Source organism: Chiloscyllium plagiosum, chromosome 4 (assembly GCF_004010195.1).
Source record: "Chiloscyllium plagiosum isolate BGI_BamShark_2017 chromosome 4, ASM401019v2, whole genome shotgun sequence".
Lineage (NCBI taxonomy): Eukaryota > Metazoa > Chordata > Chondrichthyes > Orectolobiformes > Hemiscylliidae > Chiloscyllium > Chiloscyllium plagiosum.
The window spans coordinates 49,622,430-49,646,082 of record NC_057713.1 but is presented as its reverse complement, the minus strand read 5'-3'; the positions used below and the strand labels follow the sequence as shown (position 1 = coordinate 49,646,082).

The window sequence follows — 23,653 nt, the reverse complement described above, 5'->3', positions numbered from 1 at the left end:
GCGTTACAGTGCACCGCTTGTTTACATTGTACTGGTGTCAGCGTTACAGTGCACCGCTTGTTTACATTGTACAGGGGTCAGTGTTACGGTGCACCGCTTGTTTACATTGCACTGGGGTCAGCGTTACAGTGCACCACTTGTTTACATTGCCCTGGGGTCAGCGTTACAGTGCACCGCTTGTTTACATTGCACTGGGGCCAGGAATTACTGTGTAATTCAGTTTGTTACATGGGATCAGAGCTACAGTATCTCACTGTTTACATTGTCACAACCAACTTTGTGCTCTCAGATCCTATCCCGACTTTGTAATTAAGTTTGCTGATTAGTGTGGTTCTGTTGTAGTCTAGCGGACTGACCTCTACACTGCTGAGCCTGAGCATCAGGTCTCAGATACCTCCGTATTTCGTTCTGAACCATGACTCCGCGATTGAATGTCAGAACATTGTGTCAACTACAATTACTAACCTCACTTCATCTGTTGAAATCCCCCCACTGCCTCCAAGTTCATAGTCCCCACACCCCGCACAGCTCACTTCTGCCTCCTTCCCAAAATTCACAACCAGAACTGCCCAGGTCGAGCTATTGTTTCTGGCTGCTTCTGCCCCACACAACTTAGCTCTTTCTATGATTTGGAGATGCCGGTGTTGGACTGGGGTGTACAAAGTTAAAAATCACACAACACCGGGTGTACAAAGTTAAAAATCACACAACACCAGGTTCTCGTCCAACAGGTTTAATTGGAAGCACATAGCTTTCGGAGCGCGGACCGTCGCTCCGAAAGCTAGTGTGCTTCCAATTAAATCTGTTGGACTATAACCTGGTGTTGTGTGATTTTTAACTTTGTTGCTCTTTCTACTTTGACTTGGTTTTTTTTCTCCCCAGTCCAGTCCTTGCTCACTTCCATCCTCGATTCCTTGATGCTTTCCACCAGTTTCTGAATTGCCAGTTTGCAGGCTCCAGCTGTCTCCTCTTTACTATGGACATCCAATCCTTTTACATATCCATCCCCCACCAGAATGGTCTCAGGCCTCGACAGTTCTTCTTGGAACAAAGGCCTAAGCCATCCCAACCCATTACCACCCTCCTCACCTGGCCAAGCTCATCCTCACCCTGAACAACTTCTCTTTTAACCCCTCACATTTTCTTTTGGTCATGAGTACCCACTTAAGACCCAGTTATGCCTATCTGTGAGGTGTGTGGAATATTCCTTGTTCGAGTCCATTCCGGCCCTCACCCACAACTCTTTCTCCGATATTCAGTTACATCACATCAGTGCTGCTTGCTTCTCTCATCCTGAATTGGAAAAGTTTATCGATTTTGCTTCCGATTTCCACCCAGCCCTCACTTTCACCTGGTTCGCCTGTGATTCCTCTCTCCCCTCCCTTTCTCGACATCTCAGTTTCCATTTCTAGGGATAGGTTGGTCACCCATGTGCACTATAAACCTACCGACTCTCACAGTTACTTTCACTATACACTGTCACATCCTGCATCCTGTAAACACTCTATGCTATTCTCCCAGTTCCTTCCTCTCTGTTGCATCAGTCCCGATGATGCCAACTTCGACAAGGGGGCCTCCGAAATGTCCGCCTTCTTCCTCAACCAAGGATTTCCCAGCATTGTTATTGACAGGACCCATAGCTGGGTTCTACCCATCTTTCACACTTCTGCCCTCACCCCCTCTTTTCCCTCCCGTAACGGCGATAGAGTCTCCCTGGTCCTTACCTACCATCTCAACTGCACCCACGTCCAGAGGATCATTAGGTGCCATTTCTGCCATCTGCAGTAAGATGCCACCACCTCTCCCTGCCCTTGTCAGCTTTCCACGGGGACTGTTCCCTTAGCCTCCCTTCCTTCATTTTTATTTTTTTCAGCTTAGTTGTGTACCTATTGGCTGCCTTGTCTTTCTACTTTCTAGCAATGACTGCGCTTCAGGTTTACCAGACAGATTCCTGGGATTGCAGGACTGATATATGAAAGTAGATTGGATCATTTAGGATTATATTCACTGGAGTTAAAACAAACAATGAGAGAATGCTGGAGAAACTCAGCAGTTCTCATAGCATCTGTTGAGAGTGAAGCACAAAGTTTAAAACAGTCTAAAAGTGATCCAAGTTTCAAAATGCTATTTGGTATAAAGGCCTGTTTCATGTTGGGGATGGATTTGTATTTGGAATATGGGTAAAACCAATCCAGTTATTCAAAAGATGCTAGTGGAGGAAAATTATCTCACAGGGTTTAATCCTATCTCAATTAGGTTCTGAAAGGCAAAGAACAGCCTCTTTGCCTGCTGCATTCCCATGTAAAAAAAAAATCAAAGAGACACTTCAAATTTTTTTACAACATTAGCTTTTATAGATGTTCCAGTATTAACAATTCTAACTAAATAGTAACAGGAAATCATTTGACCCAGTTATGGCGTAAAATGTTGCAAGTACAGTAGTGACCCTGGAATCCGAACACCCTATTGTTCAAACAAATTGGAATCTGAACAATTATTTTGAGAAAATGTTGCCCTAAAACCCCAACACTTTTTCAGAGTCCGAACACCACGTACCGTTCAGGTCGCACATTGTTTGTTCAGTTCGTCCCCAGAAGTAGTCGTGAAAGCATCTCTCATGTGTCCATCACCTTGATTTATGCTGGTTTTTTAAATTATCACCCTTGTGCATTCACCATGGCACCCAAGAAGAGCAGTGAAGCAAATAAGAGTAAGAGGAAGTCTGTGAGAACGACAATTGAGTTGAAGAAATAACTTATCGCTAAGCATGAGAGCGGTACGCGTGTGTCTGATCTCGCTGCCATGTTTGAGAAGCCGAAATGTGTATGATTCTGAAAAATAAAGAAGTGATAAAAGCAGCTGATGTGGCAAAAGGTGTTACGACTCTGACCTCGAAGTGATCCAATTTTATAGAGGAGGTGGAAAAACACCTCTTAGTGTGGATAAATGAAAAACAGGTGGTTGGTGATCCCATCTCTGAGGGCATAATTTGTGAGAAAGCCAGGCTGTCCTTAAAAAAGATGTGCCTGGAAGTAGTGCTGATAGTAGTGAGTTTAAGGCTAGTAGGGGGTGTTTGAAAACTTTAAGAAAAGAACTGGGATCCACAGTGTTGTTATGCATGGAGAGGCTACTAGTTCGAATGTGGATGCAGCGGCAAATTTTGTGATGAAATTTAGTGAGTTTGTGAACACTGACGGGTATGTGGCACAATAGGTGTTCAATTGTGATGAGACAGGCCTCTTCTGGAAAAAGATGTGAAGGAGGACCTATATAACTAAGGAAGAGAAGTCTTTACCAGGCCATAAGCCAATGAAAGACAGGCTTACTCTCTTGTTGTATGGTAATGCTAGTGGAGACTGCAAGATAAAGCCTTTGCTTGTGTACCACTCAGAGAATCCCCATGTATTCAAAAAGAACAATGTTATGAAGAGCAAGCTTAATGTTATGTGGAGGGCAAACATGAAAGCATGGGTTACCAGGCAGTTCTTCACTGAGTGGATTCCTGAGGAGTTTGCCCCTTCTGTAAAGGCTTATCTTGAGGAAAAGAATCTACCCCTGAAGACTCTTCTTGTGATGGACAACGCTCCTGCTTATCCTCCAGGCTTGGAAGAAGATTTGGTGAGCAAATATAGCTTCATCAAGGTAAAGTTCTTGCCCCCCAATACCACTCCTCTCATCCAGCCCATGCACCACCAAGTTATCTCAAATTTCAAAAAACTGTACACCAAGGCTATGTTCCAGAGATGCTTTGAGGTGACAAACGAGACCGAACTGACCCTCGGAGAGTTTTGGAAAGATTATTATAATATCCTCCATTGCTTAAGAATCATAGACAAAGCATGGAGGGAAGTGTCTCTGAGGACAATGAACTCTGCCTAGAAGAAACTCTGGCTTGAATGTGTTGCAGGAAGGCTTCAAAGAACCACCTGTTGTGCCTGTTATTGTGTCTCTGGGTAAGTCCATGGACTTGGAGGTGAATAAAGAGGATGTGGAGGAGTTAGTGGAGGATCACAAGAATGAACTCACCGCAGAAGAACTTCAGCACCTCCACAAGATGCAGCAAGAAGTGGCAGAGGAAATTTCTTCAGAGGAGGAAGAGGGAGCTAGTGGGAACATTTCCAGTGCTGAAATTAAGGAACTGTGCTTCCTATGGTCTAAAACACAGGTCATTGTTGAAAGGTGGCATCCTAACAAGGCAGTGGTTAACAGGAGCATAAACGTGTTCAATGACAATGTGATTGACCACTTCAGATAAATTCAGAAAAGTCGCCAACACCAGACAATTTTGGAAAGGTGGTTCTGTAAAGAAAGCCAGTCCAGTGAGCCCCAGCCCTCTACAAGTGGTCTTAGTGTTACAACAATGAAGAGACAAAGAGAGCAAACACCAAAAGCACAGTTACCTGATATTATGGAAGGTGACTCACCTTCCAAGCAGTAAACCCTCTCCCTCCTTCCTCCTCTCCAGCTTCCACATGTACCATTATCACTCCTCACTAAGGTAAATGAAGTTATTTTCATGTTAGTACATTTATTTCTTGTTTTATTATTATTACTTGATATTTAGGTCATTTACTCATCTTATTTTACCTTAACCATGTGTATTTGCAGTTAAAACTGTCCTGAAAATGTTTTTTTTGGTCCAGAAACTGATTAATTCACTTTCCATTATTTCTTATGGGGAAATAGTTTCGGAATCCGAACAGCCTCCTGGAACGAATTAAATTCAGATTCCAAAGCACCACTGTAATTCTGTTGCTTTTCTTTTGCAGTGTTCATACTTTTTCCCAGTAGTGGTTATGAATGAACTTAAAAATGTCCAGGCAACCTACAGAAACCTCTCTGTAGATTTTGACTATTATCGTAAGTCGTCTTTAACGTTTACAGGGAGATAAATAAGTTATATTTATTTGTTAATTGTTAAAATGCATAACTACACATTACTTCCAAAAGAGAGTTCTTGTAAAATATTTCCTCTAAAAGTACAGGATATTTTGCTTAGAATGTAAATCTTGGTAAGTTTAAGAACAAAACACTCTATATTTTGAATCAATCTGTGCGGACATGTTATTACACATCATTGGGCAGGTGGGACTTGAATCTGGCTCTTTGGGTTCAGAGGTGGGGCCTCTAGCACTAGATGTGGCCTAACTAAATGGTAAGAAAAAAACAATAGCTTTAGATTGAGTGGCATTTGTTACTGCATTGCATCTTGTGGGATATTGCTACTCGCAAATTTGTTGTTTACCCATTTTATTTCAAGAAAAAATGTATTTATTGAAAAAGTGCCTTGGACCATTATCAGGTCTCTATATCCGTGGTAGCTTTCACTTTCCATTGAGCTAAGACTTACAGGCAACAAATGAATCATATGTTTGCTGATGCTCCAATGATTGCTGACTACACACACTAAGTGTGTGCACTATACTAAGCCAAATTTGAAAAACAAAATAAAATTTTGACTCTGATTAACGTTATTTCTCTTACCTGCTGTACCTTTTTCACTTTTTTATTCATTATTTTGTATTTGTCAGTCTTTATTTAATTATACTGATGAGAAAAATCGCTGCTAGTGTGCATGCTCCTGGGTGTCAGCAAATTCAGAAGTAATTAAAAATCTTAAAAGACGGATCACAGTATGACATTTTGATAACTGAGTGGAGGAAACTGTGTCTCAGAGAGAAGAGGTAGTCACTGAATGATTAGCCATTGATGGAGATGAAAAGAGTGTGGGGAGGGGTTGCCGTAGTGGTGTAGATATAATTTAAGTGCTGTTATAGTCAATGAAATTATTGAGCCAGAAAATGCTACTATCACACTCTGACTACTCTGATGGTCACCACTTAACACTTAATGATAAATTTCTATCCATGATGTATTCTTGTTGACATGGATTAAGAGAATGTGTCCTCTCATGGCATTGGACATAATCTTTTGATATTAAGGTATTCAACCCTGATATTAAAAAGGACAAGTTGAATATGGGATGTGGACAGACTTTGGATGGGAAAGCAGGAAGTCTGAATTAGCATGCTTCTGTTATCCCTGATATATCCCCTGTCCTGTAGTCAGGGAATATGTCAGAACAGCTGGGTGACTAATTGCTGACCTAGAGAAAGGGGTAATAATGAATTGCGGCAACTTAACTATCCGGGATGGGGTGTGGTCTCTGTAATGGGCAATGGAGGGAAACTTGGGGGTCTGGACAAAGCATGTTTATTCTTTACCCACACGCAGTACTGTAAAGGCACTTGCCTTCTTCCCAACGCTCTTTTCATCTCCCTTCAGCTAGTGCACATCTAAGGCCAGGCAAACTAATTAGACTGAGCTTAAACAGCAAAACACAAGGGTTGTTGTGGTGCAGTGGTAATGCCCTACCTCTAGGCCAGAAGACCCAGGGTCATGTCGCACCTGATCCAGACACATGTCATGACATGTCTTAGCAGTTTGACTAAAAACATTTAAACAGTAGGGCAGGTTAAATTGGATGTTGCCATTCTCATTAACAGATTGAAATTGCCAATCTGTATCCTGGAAATATTCTGACTGGCTGCCTTTTCCCATACCTCCAGTGCGCCTAAAAGTGGATGACTTTAGATTGGAGTTTTTGTAAATAGAGTCATAGAGATGTACAGCATGGAAACAGACCCTTCGGTCCAACCCGTCCACGCCGACCAGATATCCCAACCCAATCTAGTCCCATCTGCCAGCACCCGGCCCATATCCCTCCAAACCCTTCCTATTCATATACCCATCCAAATGCCTCTTAAATATTGCAATTGTACCAGCCTCCACTACCTCCTCTGGCAGCTCATTCCATACACGTACCACCCTCTGTGAGAGAAAATTGCCCCTTAGGTCTCTTTTATATCTTTCCCCTCTCACATTAAACCTATGCTGTCTAGTACTGGACTCCCTGACCTCAGGGAAAAGACTTTGTCTATTTATCCTATCCATGCCCCTCATAATTTTATAAACCTCTATAAGGTCACCCCTCAGCCTCCGATGCTCCAGGGAAAACAGCCCCAGCCTGTTCAGCCTCTCCCTCGAGCTCAGATCCTCCAACCCTGGCAACATCCTTATTTGACTCCTGATTCCATATCGCATACACTTAATGTTAACATCCAGGCGCTCTTGCGAGAAAGTAGCTGAACCAAATCATTTTAGATAAAAACATTTCTTTAATCCATTTGATGATCTCGTTTATGCCTTTTTCTTTCAGATTGTGAAAATGGAGCTAAAAGTAAACTTGTTAATTTGAATGGCACTATTCCTGTGCTATGCAGAGGTAAGAGCATAGGCTAAGTAGTCACATTAATGTTTTAGATCTATATTAAATTGGCAGTTTGGATGAACAGTTCAATGCTCTTGGTGGAGATGCTTTTTTCCATCTTCTGAAATGTTTTCTAAGAAACTGCTGAAAGTCTGGATAGGTTTATCTCAGCTGCACTGGACTGTGCCTCCTTATGAGGCATAATAATATATGTGGAAAAACTTGTGGGTTAAATTGTGACCCTCCCACTGAGCAGCACTGTGGGGGAGGGGCTGAAAAGCTTGATGGTTGGAAAATCCTTCAAATTCAATTATGTTAGAGTAGTTAACTGATATAAGAATAATGAATTGATTGTTTAACCCATTGGTCCTTAAAGACAAGTAAATTATTCCAACTAGAACCTTCTCAATACTTTCTCAGAAGTCTCCCTTTGGCACCATTATATTTGGGGGTAATTATGATGGTGAAGAATTTCTCCAGATCATACAAAAATACAATCAAGGAACCAGGATAGGTCACTTGGCCTTTCAAGCCTGTGCTGCCATTTTTTAGCACTGTACAGGGTGATCTCGAAGTTGATTCCTATATTTCTCTTGTATTGGTGTATTTAATGTGAGGATCAAACACAATATTGACCATATTGTATTGAGTTTACTTAATTCGCTCCTCACAATGTGGGCTCCTCTACATTAGGAAAATGAAATGCAATCTGGACAATTGCTTTGGGGAACACCTCTATTCTGTCTGTGAAAATAACCCTGGACTTGCAGTTGCCTATTGATTGACAATCATTTGGGTCAAGTGTGATTGTCCTCCATAGGGGCATCTAATTGTGGTCTTCAAGTCGTTAAAGAGGCCAATCCGGTATCCACAGATTCTATTGCAGTGTGGGCATTGGTGGGTGATAATGATGGTTGGAGGTGGTGGTGGGGCCTTCCTGATATTCTGTCTCTCCTTGCGCAAGGATCGCTCTGTTCAGCAGCACAGCAGAGATCATTTTTGTAATGTACAGCTCCCTGCTGGATGATGTTTCTCCGGTGATTTCAGTTTGTAGCCGTGTCCTCACAGTTGTTGATGTTGATATGGAATTTATTTAGGTTGTCTTTGAACCATTTCTTTTGGCCACGAAGGGCACGTTAACCTTCAGCATAATCTGTTTTTGGAGGCGTGAGTTGAGCATTTGGGTGGCATGGCTGGTCCATTGAAGTTGCTGTTGAATTATGGTGGTGATGATGCTGGCTATGTTGGCCTCTTCCAAGATGCTGGTGTTAAGTTGCTTGTCTTCCCGGGTGGTCTGTAGGACTTTTCATAGGGATCTCTGGGGGTGGTAGTGTTCCAGTGCTTTAAGATGCCTACTCTAGGTAGTCCATGTTTCAGTTCCATTTAGTAATGTTGGAAGGACAATGGCTTTGTAGACCAGGAGTTTAGTCTGACCCTGTAGGTCGTGATCTTCAAATGATCTTCTCGTGAATCAGGTATAGGCTTCACTGGCGCAAGTCGAATGGTGTTGCATCAGTGTTGGCCTTTGAGGAGAGAAGGCTGCCAAGGTATGGAAAGTGATGCACATTTTCAAGGGGATGATTGCTGACTCTTATTGTAAGAGGGGTAGAGGGACTGTTGGGTGAGATTGAGGGAGTCTTCTTTAATGTTAAGGCTCAGGCCTAGGAGTTTATATACCTTGGCAAAGCCATCCAAGATGCACTGCAGATCCTCTGCAGAGTGTACTGTGCTGGTGTTGTCATCAATATATTGAAACTCCAAGATGGAAGTGGTGGAGACCTTACCCTTGACATTGAATCTATTAAATCTATGTACAGCTGCTGTCAATACGGTAAATTATTTGAATTTCCTTGGGCAGATTTGGCTTGTGAGATGGAAGAGGGTGAAGATGGTGAACAGGGTGAGTGTGAAGATGCAGCCCTGCATGGCACCCGTTTGCATAGTGAAGAGCTCAGACTCCAGTCTAGAGTTGCTAAGTACGAGTGCAAACATGTCGTCGTGCAGCAGCCTAGCATCCTGATTAACTTAACAGGGCAGCCGCATCGTGACACTGTCCATCAGAGAGTCTGGTTGTTAACTGTGTCAAACGCTTTAGTTAGGTCCATGAATGCCATGTAAAGTGGTTTCCAGTTGCCTACTGCTTCAACATGCCACCATATTCCCTGGCCAACATCTCTGTCTAGAATAGAATATCCTTTATTGAGAATTGTACTTTAGTACAGGAGTACAGTGAAAAGTTTTTACAAATACCTAGGTACAAATCTTATAAAGTAGAAAAAAGTGTTGTTATACCAAAAAGGATTTAAGAAAAGTAGTAGCATTACTTACAGTGTCTTAAAAATAATTTAGTTGTAATATTGTGAAAAGGATTTGCATTACACTCCGATTAAAAAAAATTCCAGACAGCAGCAACTCAGCACAAAATGCCAGGCCCAAGTCCAACATCTGTCCCACATCACTCCAGCCACCAGTCTGCTCCTCACTGGCACTCAGCAGCAACAAAGAAACTTGCACTGTCCTGGGATTTGCTTCACATCATGCCGCTCCAGGATAAGGGATTGCCCACATGATCCTCCGGGAAGCGAGATTCCCCATGTGGCCCTCCGGAATTCAGGATTTCCCATGTGTCACTGTAGGACTCTGGATTCTCCTGCTCCAAGATTTCAGCCTGCCCATCACTTCAGGACTCAGCCCGGCCCATGCTCACTCTGCTGCTGCTGCAGAATATTGTCCACGCGCTCAACTCCTGCTCGGCCTCTGGTCTTGACTCGTCTTCTCTCAAGCTTGCTTCAGTGCTCCAGCAAGACTCAGCACAAGCTCGAGGATCAACATCTCGTTTTCTGCTTGGGCACCCTGCACCTTTGGGACTCAATACTGAGTTCAATAATTTGAAGGCCTGATCACCTCCTTCCATTTCTTTTACCCATACTCGTACTCGAGCCCTGATCTGACTTGGGTTGTTTTCTGCACCTGCTTATAGTCACCATTATCCATCCCTTTTTTGGCCTAACTGTCCTTCTCTAGGCTACGATCACCTTTAACCCTCTCCCTACCCACCCCAGTCTTCAGCCTAAATACCCAACCTTTTCCTAGCTACCATCAGTTCTGAAGAAAAGTCACTAGTTCTGAAACAATTAGATGATTAGATTACTTACAGTGTGGAAACAGGCCCTTCGGCCCAACAAGTCCACATCGACCCGCTGAAGCGCAACCCACCCATACCCCTACATTTACCCCTTACCTAACTCTACGGGCAATTTAGCATGGCCAATTCACCTACCTGCACATCTTTGGACTGTGGGAGGAAACCGGAGCACCCGGAGGAAACCCACGCAGACACGGGGAGAACGTGCAAACTCCACACAGTCAGTCGCCTGAGGCGGGAATTGAACCCGGGTCTCCGGCGCTGTGAGGCAGCAGTGCTAACCACTGTGCCACCGTGTCGCCCATAACTCTGTTTTCTCACTATAAATGCTGCCAGATCTGCTGAGTTTCCCCAGCAGTTTCTGTTTTTGTTACACTATTGACTGCTCCTCTTTCATAGAAGAGTTTGCTAATTTACTTGGTAGTTGCAGTTGTGGACTGGGACTAGAAATTGTATCAAGAAATTCTAAACTCATTGAAAGGCTAGAAAACTTATATTTATAGATATTTTTAATTAACCCGTTCAAATGTGCTGTGATGCAGCTGTGGAGCAGGCAGGACTTGAACCCTTCTGACTCAGAGTAGAGACACTATCACTGTACCACAAGTCCCCTTCCTACTGCTCCTGGTTTTCCCTGGTTGTCTCCTATTCAAGTACTAGCCAGACCTGCATAGCTGTCGAGATCAGACGGAATCAGGTATTTTCAGACGAGTATTGCTGTCGGCAAACTTGTATGTATTGCATTTAACATCGGAAAGTGCATCAAGAGACTCTGACAGTTTAATAAGTCAAATTGTGATATGTCCTGTACTCATATGCCTCCGGAGACTTACGTATATCAAAACATCTTTGACAACTTAATTTATAACCCATAATAAGACCCGGCTTATTATGCAATCAAAACATCTTGGACAACTTAATTTATAACCCATAATAAGACCCGGCTTCAATCTCTCGGATTTACCATTGAAGTACGGTCTGTGAAATTCCCAAATCAATCTGTTATTGTCTCTAAATGGAGAAAGTGAGGACTGCAGATGCTGGAGGTCAGAGTCGAGAGTGTGGTGTTGGAAAAGCACAGCCAGTCAGGCAGCATCCAAGGAGCAAGAGAATCGATGTTTTGGGCATAAGCCCTTCATCAGGAATAAGGCATGTGGATCGGGGCTGAGAGATAAATGGGAAGGTGGGGTGGGGTTGGGAGTGAGGTAGCTGGAAAAGCGATAAATGGATAAAGGTGAGGGAGAAGGTGGTAGATCAGAGGGAGTAGTGATAGATGGGACCGGAAGGCGGGACTGAGTTGGAGGCTTAGGACTGGGATAATATGGGGTGAGGGGAAGTGAGGAAACTGTTGAAATCCACATTTATCCTATGTGGATGCAGGGTCCCAAGTTGGAATATGAGGCGTTCCTCCTCCAGGTGTCGGATGGTAACAGTTTGGCGATGGAAGGGGCCCAGGGCCTGCATGTCCTTGATGGAATGGGAGGTAGAGTTGAAGTGTTCAGCCATGGGGCGGTGGAGTTGGTGGGTGTGGGTGTCCCAGAGATGTTCTCTGAAATGATCTGCAAGAAGGCTTCCTGTCTCCCCGATGTAGAGGAGACCACACCAGGTGCAATGGATGCAGTAGGTGACATTTGTAGAGGTGCAGGTGAATTTCTGATGGATGTGGAAGGATCCCTTGGGGCCTTGGATGGAGGTGAGGGGAGTGGTGTTGGCACAGGTTTTGCACTTCCTGCGGTAGCAGGGAAATGTTCCAGGAATGGGGTGTGGGCTGGTGGGGGATGTGGACTTGACGAGGGAGTCGTGGAGGGAATGGTCTTTTTGGAACGCTTTTTGGGGTGGGGAAGGAAATATATCGCTGGCGGTGGGTTCCATTTGGAGGTGGCGGAAATGGCAGAGGATAATGTGTTGTATGTGGAGGTTGGTGGGATGGAAGGTGAGGACCAGAGGGGTTCTGTCCTTGTTGCATTGGGAGAGGTGGGGTTCAAGGGTGGTGGTGCGTGAAGTGGAGGAGATGCGCTAGAGGGCATTGTCAACCACATGGGAAGGGAAGTTGTGATTGTGGAAGAAGGAGCCCATCTGGGACTTTGAGGTGGAATTGGTCATCCTGGGAAAATTTTTCTTCCCACCTTTGGCGCATCTGTTCCCAGGTTGAAACTTCAACTCCCCCTCCCACTCTGTAAAGGACATACAGTTCCTGGGCCTCTTCTACCGCCAAACCATTACCATCTGACGCCTGTAGGAGGAATGCCTCATATTCCACCTTGGGGCCCTGCAACCACACAGGATAAATGTGGATTTCAACAGCTTCATTATCTCTCTTTCTTCCCTCCCCTCCCCGCCCCCCCCACACACACACTATCCCAGACCCAAGCCTCCAACTCAGCCCCGCCCTCTAGATCAGTGCTCACTGCCCCCTCTGAGCTATCACCTTCTTCCTCAACTTTATCCACCTATCACTTTTCCAGCTACCTCCCCCCCCCCCCTACCTCCCTCCCATTTATCTCTCAGCCCCAACCCACAAGCCTCATTCCTGATAAAGGGCTTATGCATGAAACGTCGATTCTCCTGCTCCTTGGATGCTGCCTGACCGACTGTGCTTTTCCAGCACCACACTCTTTTCTCTAAATGGGCCAAATTAGTGAATCACTTTGAATAAGCAACAAGGGAGAAAGATTCATGAAAAATTTAAAATAATCTTTTGTGTTTAATGCTGAAGTGATAGATGCACAATCCCCCCCTCCCCCATTTTAAGCATGGTGTTTGTATTGGGTATATTTGTTCAAATTACACTTTGTTAATAATGTGTATATGTGTTTATATTCAGGCATAATTTATAATGTTCCAATTAGCATCTGGTTGCATAACGAACATCCCCAGATTCCACCAAAATGTTTTGTGAAGAAGCTGCTAATTCTGCATCAAAACCCTGGAATCCATATAGATAACACTGGCCTGGTGTCTTCAAGTTACTTACACAGCTGGAGATATGTAAGAGTGCTTGTTATGAACTTTGTTCATGCAGCAAAAAATAAAGTTAAGATGATACAAAATGTTTGAACCATACTTTGCCAATTTGTACGCTACTTTTGATGGGAAGATGGTTAGTTGATAATTATATTTGGAGACGAATTACTGAACCTTGGCAATATGTTTAACTTATCAAGTTTCTAGTTCTTAGTGCTGTTTAAAATGTGGAATAGTTGAAGACATTTGTTAAGGACACATCAGATATTCAATGATCAAACCATGTCAAACTATGTAAAAATGACAAGTTATAATTATTATAAATATTGTGTTGAGAATGTGGTGCCAGGGTAGTTTCAGCATATGTGTTAATAAGTGTATCGGGTTTTATGACTTTTGAAATTCATTTATTGTAATATTTCTAAGCTTAGGAATTGAGTAGAGTAAGGTTTTTTTTAAAACGCCCCAACTGGTTTGAATTAATTCTTAGTTGTACATGCATCTTTGCTATGTCTCTGTGTTACAATAATGAAAGCAGGTCAACTAAATATATACCTCCGAATTAAATAAAAGAAAAAGCTGTTACTGTGTTCTTCCCCACAGAATAGGTATTGTACAATTGAATTACAAAGTTTGTAGTAATAACCATGTAGTTCCTTCCTTTGTTTAGTTATTAGTTTTTCGAAGTATATAGAATACAAAAGTCAAAATGTTACGTAAGATCAATGGTGGATCAAATTTATGATAAATTTATAAGTATTTCATTACAAAGATTCCGTAAGTGTAGTGTTAGTGTATTTGTTTTATCATTCTGCCATGGAATATGGGCTTCCTTGGCTAGGCCAGACTTGATTGTGCATTGTTGATTGTCCTGGTGAAGATGATGGCCTTCTTGAACAACTGTCATCCTTGGAGTGTGGGGACATTTTGTTGAGAGGGAGAATCTTAACATAGTGACAATAAGGGTTTGGGTGATGTAATTCCAAGGTGTGTGGTTTAGGTGGTGATGTTAAATTGTCACTTTTACATCTACTTCTGTTGTCTTTCTTGAAGGTAGGTGACCTAGGTTTGAAAGGTGCTGTTGCTTTAACCTGGTGAGTTCCTGTAATTCACCTTGTAGATGCATACACTGCTGCCATTGTCTGTCTGTGATGGAAATTAAGGTTGAAGATTGTGAATGGGTAGCCACTCAGGTGGGTTTCTTTGCTCTGGATGGTGTCGGGTTTTATTGTGTTGTGGTGAGCCACACTCACCTAGCAAGTGGTCACTATTTCACCACACTGCTGACTGTGTTTGTGGATGGTATATAGGCATTGAAGAGACAGGAGATGAGTTACTTGCTGAAGACTTCCCAGCTTCCGTCCTGTTCTTGTGGCCACAGTGTTTCTATATGGCTGGCCCATTTCAGATTCGGGTCAATGGAACCCTTAGGATGTTGATATTAAATGAGAGAATTAACAATACAAGGAAAGAGTAAAATAATTGCTGGGAAGTAAAAATACAAAAGTAGTAGACCTAGGTTTTAAAGATGTTCTTTGCTACTTTTTTCTTATTGAGTTGTTCTGTATTCTACAGCCAGCGTCACATTTGGTCGGTCTTATTGAAGACGTGAGAAAATCTTTAATGAATTGCTTAATTGATCCACTGCAGATTCCTCTTTCTCAAGGTAAACTGTCAGTGCATATTCTGTTTTATATTGAAATATTTTCTCCTGCATCTTTCTAAAAAAACTGAGACTCGCATGGCAATAAGATACCTTCTAATTTTGTTCATTTTTTTTGCCTTCACTCTTCTTCCCATTTAATGCAGTTGCAATGACTGAGAGGAATGGCATTCCACCTCCAGAATAAAGATCATATGACCACTGTAGAAATAAGTTTTCTCAACTTTTTATTTCTCTCCCCAAACACCTTCCCTACGGGAAAATACTGCGCTGCCATCTATCCACTTTGCACATGTATTGCAAAGTTAGGACTTTGCATTATGGCAACTTTTTTTGAATTTCAGTTTTATAGATTATTTCTCTCTATATATCTATGTAGGAAATATATCTAACAGGAACAGAAGTCAGTGTGGACTTGTTGTGCTGAAATGCCTGTTTCCCCACTGTTGGGATTTTATGATTATGAGGAGTAATTATGTTGCACTTACATTAGTGATTAGTTGATTCCAGTTGCACACATTGAATGAAAACCAATAGTTGGCCAGGGGTGTCTGTGTTATATGCAATGGTTTATTGTTCGGTTTATTGAACTGTTTGTACGTGATTGCGTCTACGGTTTCCATTTTGCTATGATAAGGTGGGATTTGAGGTTCGTCATCTTTTCCCTATGAGCTGGTTGTACGGTGGTGTTTAGAGGGGTCTGGCTTCGCCGCCCCTTTCCCCTGTAAATTTCTGTTTCTTGTAAACTGCTGTTCACTGTTAACTGTTTGTTTGTAACTTGTTCTGTTTAATAAAATTTAATAAAGATGAAAACCAATAGCTTGAGGCAAGTGGACATGAAGTTTCATAATGCAGCCAGTGTGCAGGCACCACTTCACCCTGGCCCATGTTGTGGAGACAAGCACTGGGTCAGAAATATCTTTTTTAAAAATCAACCTGTTCAGACATGTCATGACACACGTTCAGGACAGGTGGGACTTGACCTTCTGACTCAGAGTTAAAGACGTTAGCAGTGCACCACCTGTCCCTCTGTGGGATCAAAAATGTAACTTGTCCATAAGCAGTGGGTAACCAATTAAAGGCACTTGTAACTTATTAAAATCTATTCTCAAAGGAGTCAGCCTGTGAAACATCAGGTTGGAAGCAGAATTGAGTGATAGTGCTCTAGACTGAGTTTGAAGCATTTCTCATCTACCTGATCACTGTCATAGGTACACACCTTCCTATTCAGTGGACCCTCTACAGTGGTACACCAGTGGCTGATGTGATTTTTTTAAAACGTAAATTTAAAACCTTTAAAGGTTGGAGAGACGACTCAAAGTGGAGTCCTTCTCTTTTTTTTAGACTGAATTGCAGATTACTGCTCCTTCTGAGCTTGAGGCTTCCAGCTTCAAGGGACTGCCCTGATGGTGAAACAATTATTTTCTAATCTGCTTATTCAGAGGTGTTATTACCCACCTCTGGAGTAGGTGGGACTTGGAAAGAGGCCTCCTGTTCTAGTGGTGAGCTTACAATCTGGCCATCAATTAAATAATTCAAGGAAAATCATTGCAATGACTGTACACCGTGCAGTGCAGTCTGACACCAGTTAGATTCTGAGGTGAGTGTCCCAATCCAATTATTTTTAAGAAATTTAACCTATTTTTCTAATCAGCCTGTTCAGAGATGTATTTACTCAAGAGCAGGTGGGACTTGAACTCAGACCTCCCAGCCCGGGATAGAGACTCTACGTGAGAGAGCCCCTGTCTGAACATCCAATCCCAATTATAATCTTCAAGTGAAGCAAGGTTAGAGAATGTTAGGGATAATTGGGGAGAAAGAATTTATTTTAACGTTATAAATTTTTGTGCTTCCATTACAAATTCTTCTGTCCACAGTCGTAATAGCAGTCTGCAGGATGAGCAATACTATGGGAAAGGAACAATTATGGCGAGTTTAGATTGGTGTTTCCTTTATTTGTGGGCATAATTTTTCTAACTATAAACTCTTAACAACAGCCAGTAACATTTCCTGGCGAGTGCATGCAGATACAAGTTTTTCAAATAGGTATGTTGCATAAGAAAAGGTGATTCGATTTTGAAATAAAGCTTTGCTGAGCAAGTTCTATTTATTTGATAAAGCCTGGTAACAGCTTCCTGTGCATTTTATTGAATTTAGTTAATTTGCAATTTCATTTCATTGAGGAAAATATTTGCAACGCTTTATTTTAATGTTTGTTTTAAAAAGTATATGCAGTAGAAGAGAATTTTAAAAGTGATATTTGCAAATAGAACTTTAGGAGAATAGGTTTTTATTATTTTTCTTTGAATTGTCTCTTTTTAGAACAGCACTCTCCCACCTCTGTCGTTCTGCCTTCTTGGCCAAGGTGAGTTTCTGTTGTTGATTGCCACTATGCCACGAATGATTCAAAGTTAGATACGCTGTGACACCTCTGTAACTCGATCTATCATTACTACACAGTCAGGATGCATTTATACAGTCAGAGCATACTTCTATCAAATGACAGCAAAATTTTGAAAACAAGCAGAGACCCACAAAATACTTCCAGTCTAACTAGTAACTTTATGATTTAGAGATGCCGGTGTTGGACTGGGGTGTTCAAAGTTTAAAAATCACACAACACCAGGTTATAGTCCAACAGGTTTAATTGGAAGCACTAATTTTCAGAGATTTTTAACTTTTTCTGCAGAATGAAAAATGCAATATCTAGGTGAACTTGTCCATGTGTGAATACAGGCCAAGAATTTGGCATTGTCAATTATTTATAATCAGTGAATATCCAAGTCTAACTGGGAACTACTTTCCTAAGTTGTAAGTAGGTTTACATCTGATGGGTTTAATATTATTCCAGGAATAATCACCATTACCTTGAAATATACTCTTAGAATTTTGGTGTCAAAAAGAAGTTTACAGTATATCAATCTTGCTCCTTTATGCTGTTCTTATTTAGGAATCATGTTTTGTAGCAACATAATAACTGTTACTTGCTTGATTCTAAGTTTGGTGTGGTGACATGTTCAATCATTCAGGTCAGACTGGATAGAAACTCTAAAGGATAATAAACTGTTATCACCATCTTCATTTGTGGAATAAATAATAATACATTTGTTTAGTTCACTAAACTGTTTTGATTCAAACTTCCACATTCAAATCTAGAGTATATTATTTTTTAGTATGAAGTATTGAATAATAAGTTGTATCAAATAAATTTCCCTGCAGTTTTGGTACTCTTAACCATCTCATCCACTCCACACATGCTATTCCCATCCCATTACATCCCTTCCCTCAGGTGAAACAGCTAAGATAACTTGTGTTGAGCTCCCATTACCTTCCAGTGTTTCTGCCCTCCACCATTCTAGCTGTGTGTGAACACCCACGTCCTTTGCATTCTCTTTACATGCCACACTAAGTTAACTAGTAGACATGTCCCTTAAATTTTGAAATCCAAAACACAGGCAAAACTGAGTATTACGGTAGATATTAGATCACAATTGAAATGTGGAGCTTATTCAAGGAACAGATACTGCCTGTCCATGATAAGTATGTACCTGTCAGGCAGGGAGGAAGTGGTCAAGCGTGGGAGCCGTGGTTTACTAAAGAAGTTGAATCTCTTGTCAAGAGGAAAAAGAATGCTGATGTTAGGGTGAGACATGAAGGCTCAGTTAGGACACTTAAGAGTTACAAGTTAATCAGGAAAGACCTAAAGAGAGAGCTAAGAAGAGCCAGGAGGGGAAGTCGTTGGCAGATAGGATCAAGGAAAACCCTAAAGCTTTCTATAGGTATATCAGGAATAAAAGAATGACTAGGGAAAGATTAGGGCCAATCAAGGATAGTAGTGTGAAGTTGTGCATGGAGTCCAAGGAGATAGGGGAAGTGCTAAACGAATGTCTTTTTCCCATGTGAATACTGATGAAAAATAATGTTGAGGAGAATACTGACATACAGGCTACTAGACTAGACAGGATTGAGGTTCACAGGGAGGATGTGTTAGCAATTCTGGAAAGTGTGAAAATAAATAATTCTCCTGGGCTGGATGGGATTTATCCTAGGATTCTCAGGGAAGCTAAGGAGGAGATTGCAGAGCCTTTGGCTTTAATCTTTGTCGTCATTGTCTACAGGAATGGTTTCAGAAGACCAGAGGATAAAAAATGTTGTCCCTTGTTCAAGAAGAAGAGTAGAGACTACCCTGGTAATTATAGACCAGTCGGCTTTACTTTGGTTGTGGGTAAAGTATTGGAAAAGGTTATAAGAGTTTGTGAACCGCAAGGATCTGTTTTATAAAGACCTGAATGAGAGCTTAGAAGGATGGGTTAGTAAATTTGCAGATGATACTAAGGCCTATGGAGTTGTGGATAGTGCAGAAGGATGTTGCAGGTTACAGAGGGATACAGATAAGCTGCAGAGCTGGTTTGAGAGGTGGCAAATGGAATTTATTGCGGAAAAGTGTGAGATGATTCACTTTGGAAGTAGCAACAGGAATAAAGATTACTGGGCTAATGGTAAGATTCTTGTAGTGTATATGAGCAGAGAGATCTCGGTGTCCGGGTACATAATCCTTGAAAGTTGCCACCTAGGTTGACAGGGTTGTTAAGAACGCATACGATGTGCTAGCATTTATTGGTAGAGGGATTGAGTTTGGAGCGATGAGATCATGGTGTGGCTGTACAAAACTCTGGTGCAGCCACACTTGGAATATTGCGAACAGTTCTGGTCATCGCATTATAGGAAGGATGTGGAAGCTTTGGAAAGGGTGCAGAGGAGATTTACTAGGATGTTGCCTGGTATGGAGGGAAGTTCTTATGAGAAAGGCGGAGGTATGGAGGGAAGTTCTTATGAGGAAAGGCTGAGGGACTTTTCATTAGAGAAAAGAAAGTTGAGAGGTGGCTTAATTGATAACCAGAGGGGTAGATAGGGTGGACAATGAGAGCCTTTTTTCCTTGCATGGTGATGGCTAGCATGAGGGGACATAAGTTTAAATTGAGTGGTGATAGATATAGGACTCGATGCAGTAGGGACATAGAACGCACTGCCTACAGCAGTAGTAGACTTGCCAGCATTAAGAGCATTTAAATGGTCATTGGATAAACATACGAATGAAAATGGAATAGGATAGATAGGCTTCATATTGGTTCCACAGGTCGGCACAACATCGAGTGCCGAAGGGCCTGTACTGCGCTGTAACGTTCTATGTTCTAATAGTTGTACACTGGACTGCACTAACTACAGAAGTTGCAATAATACATACCATGAAAATCTGAATGTGTCAGTGACATTGCAATTTTTATATTAGTCGTTTTTGTACATGACAACTTTTATTTGAAAGTTTAAAATCTCACAACACTAGGTTATAGTCCAACAGGTTTATTTGGAAGCGTTAGCTTTTTGGAGCGCTGCTCCTTCATCGTAAGACATAGAATCTCTGTCTTACAATCTTATACTCCACAGCCACCTGATGAAGAAGCAACGCTCCAAAAGCTAGTGCTTCCAAATAAACATGCTTGACTATAACCTGGTGTTTTGTGATTTTTTTTTAACATTGTACATCCCAGTCCAATACTGGCACCTCCAAATCATGACTTTATTTGAAAAGTAAAGCTCATTTGTGGTGTCATAATATACAGCGATACATCTTTCCTAGCTTTGTCATTGACTGAAAATTAAAGGTTTTGCAACACTGATGTCTGTCTGTGTCATCTCAAAAATATAAAATCTGCTAACTGTACATTTTTTCCATTGCAGCACTGTACCTTCCATTGGGAATAATTATTCAAGTTTCAAGAACATTCCTCAACCGTTGAATTCTGGCTGTTTCCAGCCTTTCTATTCAAATATATGGTGTAAGTCAGCAGGTTAAGATAATTGAATAATTATTCATCTATGGCATGGAAAAGACCATTCAGCACATTCAGCTCAAGTATATAGCCTCCTTCCATTTTCTTTCCTCCTCTAAATCTGCCAATATGGCCCTCCATTCCCTTCTCTCTAATAGGTGAATATCATTAGAGGTTTGAAACACTCCACATTTTGTAAACAAGCCAATATGAAGAGCATCACTACACAAATTATAAGACAGTGTGGCATGACAAGGGGAACTGCAATTCAAATTTAAACAGCAGATAAATAACAAAAAAACAGTCAACTCAAATTTTTAATCTCAACCTTCACTGGAAAGCACTTAATGAATGTTTTTATAACGAGGGTCACAGTGCTGACCTCAACTCTCTGAGGGGAAGAAAACCAGAATTCTCACGACTGAAAGAGCCACAGGGTATAGAGACTTGCACAAAGCTTTCAAATCTTTGTGTCCCTAGCACCTCAAGAAGGCAAATAAAAGGTAATATTCATAGAATCATGCAGTACAGAATAGGCCATTCAGCCCATCAAGTCTCTACTGCCAAAAATGCGCTACTTATACTAGTCCTAGTTATCCACACTCGGCCCATAGCCTTTAATGTTGTGATATTTCAAGTGCTCATCAAAGTCATGTTTAAAGGATGTGAGGTTTCCTGTCTCAACTACCCTTGCAGGTAGTTGAGACAGGAAGCCTCACATCCTCTGGGTGAAAATATTTTTCCTCAAATCTAAACCTCCTACATTTCACTTTAAAATTATGCCCCCTTGTTATTGACCCTTCAACTCAGAGTAACAGATTCTTTCTGTTCACTCTGTCCTTGTCCCTCATATTATTGTTGCATGTTTATCTTTGGAGGCTTTTGCTAGTGGTATGCAGAACGTACAAGCTCGTTGAAAGTGGAGTCACAGGTAGATAGGATAGTGAAGAAGGCGTTTGGTATGCTTTCTTTTATTGGTTAGAATTTTGAGTACAGGAGTTGGGAGGTCATGTTGCGGCTGTACAGGACATTGGTTAGGCCACTGTTGGAATATTGCATGCAATTCTGGTCTCCTTCTTATCGGAAAGATGTTGTGAAACTTGAAAGGGTTCAGAAAAGATTGACAAGGATGTTGCTAAAAGAGACCTAAGGGGCAACTTTTTCACACAGAGGTGGTACATGCATGGAATGAGCTGCCAGAGGATGTGGTGGAGGCTGGTACAATTGCAACACTTAAGAGGCATTTGGATGGGTGTATGAATAGGAGGGGTTTGGAGGGATATGGGCCAGGTGCTGGCAGGTGGGACTAGATTGAGTTGGGATATCTGGTCAGCATGGGCAGGTTGGTCCAAAGGGTCTGTTTCCACGCTGTACATCTCTATGACTCTAAGTGATCTTTTATACTGTTCCTAAGGCACTTCCAAGACAATGTCATTCTTAATTAGAAATTGCATTTTGTAATTTTATTAAATGTTAATGCTGAAACACTTGCAGACATATTTGTTCAGGAAAAAATATATAACATTTATTGAAACGTGCAAAACATTTCTGTCTCATTACAACTTTATTTTCTTCAGCTGAACACCATCAATTGTTTAGATGTCTCAGATAAACCAAACTGCTTCTCTCTCACAAGTTAGCCTTGAGATTCAGTTATAATTAAGTACATGAATTTGTTTGCTATTTTGCTCACAATGGGTCCCCAGCAATTAACAGTAAGATGAATGACCAATTAGTCTGATGTCTCAGAGCATTTATCAAGAAGTAGCAGGAGTTTATTACAAAGGCAATACAATAATCATGAAACACTTCAATCTTCATTTAAAGTTGCACAAATCAAATCTGCAAAAGATAACTTAGAAGATGACTTTGAGGAGTTTAAGCAATACATTAGGATCCAGCTGACAAGTAAGTCATTTTAAATGTTGTTCTGTGAATGAATCAGGGTTAATTAATTTCATAGTAAGGTTTATCTGGGAAAAAGTGATCACAAAATAGTAAATAAGATGGGAGTTGAAGATGTGCTTAAGAGGGAAACACTAATTTACTTTTTTTTAAAAGCCTGTTACATAGATGAGAGGGACAAATTGACTAAGGTAAATTGAGAATTTGGTTAAAAGTTATGATCTGAAGTTAGCAATAGAAAGCATTTAAAGAAATATTTCAGATTCTCAACTAATCTACCTTCCATTGGGAAATTCAAAACCTTTTGGGAAAAGAGTCCATTCTTAACTGACTAAAGGGGTTAAGGTTAATATTAGATTAAAAGAGGAGGCTTACAGGATTTTCAGGAGAAGGAGCAAACTTGAGGATTGGGAGATTTTGAGGTTTTTATGCAAAGGATGATCAAGAAAATGGAGAAAGGATGAGGTTAGAATATTGTAGCAATCTAGAAAGAGTTATGAAAAAAGGAACTTCACTCAATTTGTAAGAGAGTTGCAAAATTAAATGTGGGTTCTTGAGCTTCTGAAATTAGAATCGGAAATTTAGAAATGACACATCTTTAACAAATATTTTGTATCTATCACCACAATAGAAAACAAAAAAAAAGTTGAATCAAGAAATGCCATTTTAGAGCAAGGTGAAGATAAATATTTTCAAATCATTACATAAACCACTTTGATTACTGAATGCAGATATTTGTGGCTGATCAGTCATTGAGTATATTCAGGGCTGATATCAGTAGTTATCTGGTTATATGGGTATTGAGAGATAGGACCTTGGCAGGAAAGTAAGGTCACATCAGCCATGACCGTATTAAAGGCTGAATAGGCTTGAGG

At 41.3% G+C, this 23,653-nt stretch overlaps 1 protein-coding gene across 8 annotated transcripts in view; it reads left to right on the top strand.

Annotated features, from left to right (window-relative positions):
- Positions 1 to 23,653, top strand: part of si:dkey-181m9.8 (E3 ubiquitin-protein ligase RNF31) — a 72,539-nt gene that overhangs the window by 6,880 nt on the left and 42,006 nt on the right. For 3 of the 8 annotated variants that reach the window (XM_043688174.1, XM_043688176.1, XM_043688182.1), the window contains exons 2-7: positions 4,770 to 4,860; positions 7,220 to 7,285; positions 13,240 to 13,403; positions 14,955 to 15,045; positions 17,365 to 17,407; positions 20,782 to 20,879. In XM_043688174.1, coding sequence (XP_043544109.1) covers positions 4,770 to 4,860; positions 7,220 to 7,285; positions 13,240 to 13,403; positions 14,955 to 15,045; positions 17,365 to 17,407; positions 20,782 to 20,879 — 553 coding nt within the window. The remainder of the gene's footprint in view (positions 1 to 4,769; positions 4,861 to 7,219; positions 7,286 to 13,239; positions 13,404 to 14,954; positions 15,046 to 17,364; positions 17,408 to 20,781; positions 20,880 to 23,653) is intronic. The other 5 variants (XM_043688175.1, XM_043688179.1, XM_043688181.1 and 2 more) reach the window with 5 other exon arrangements.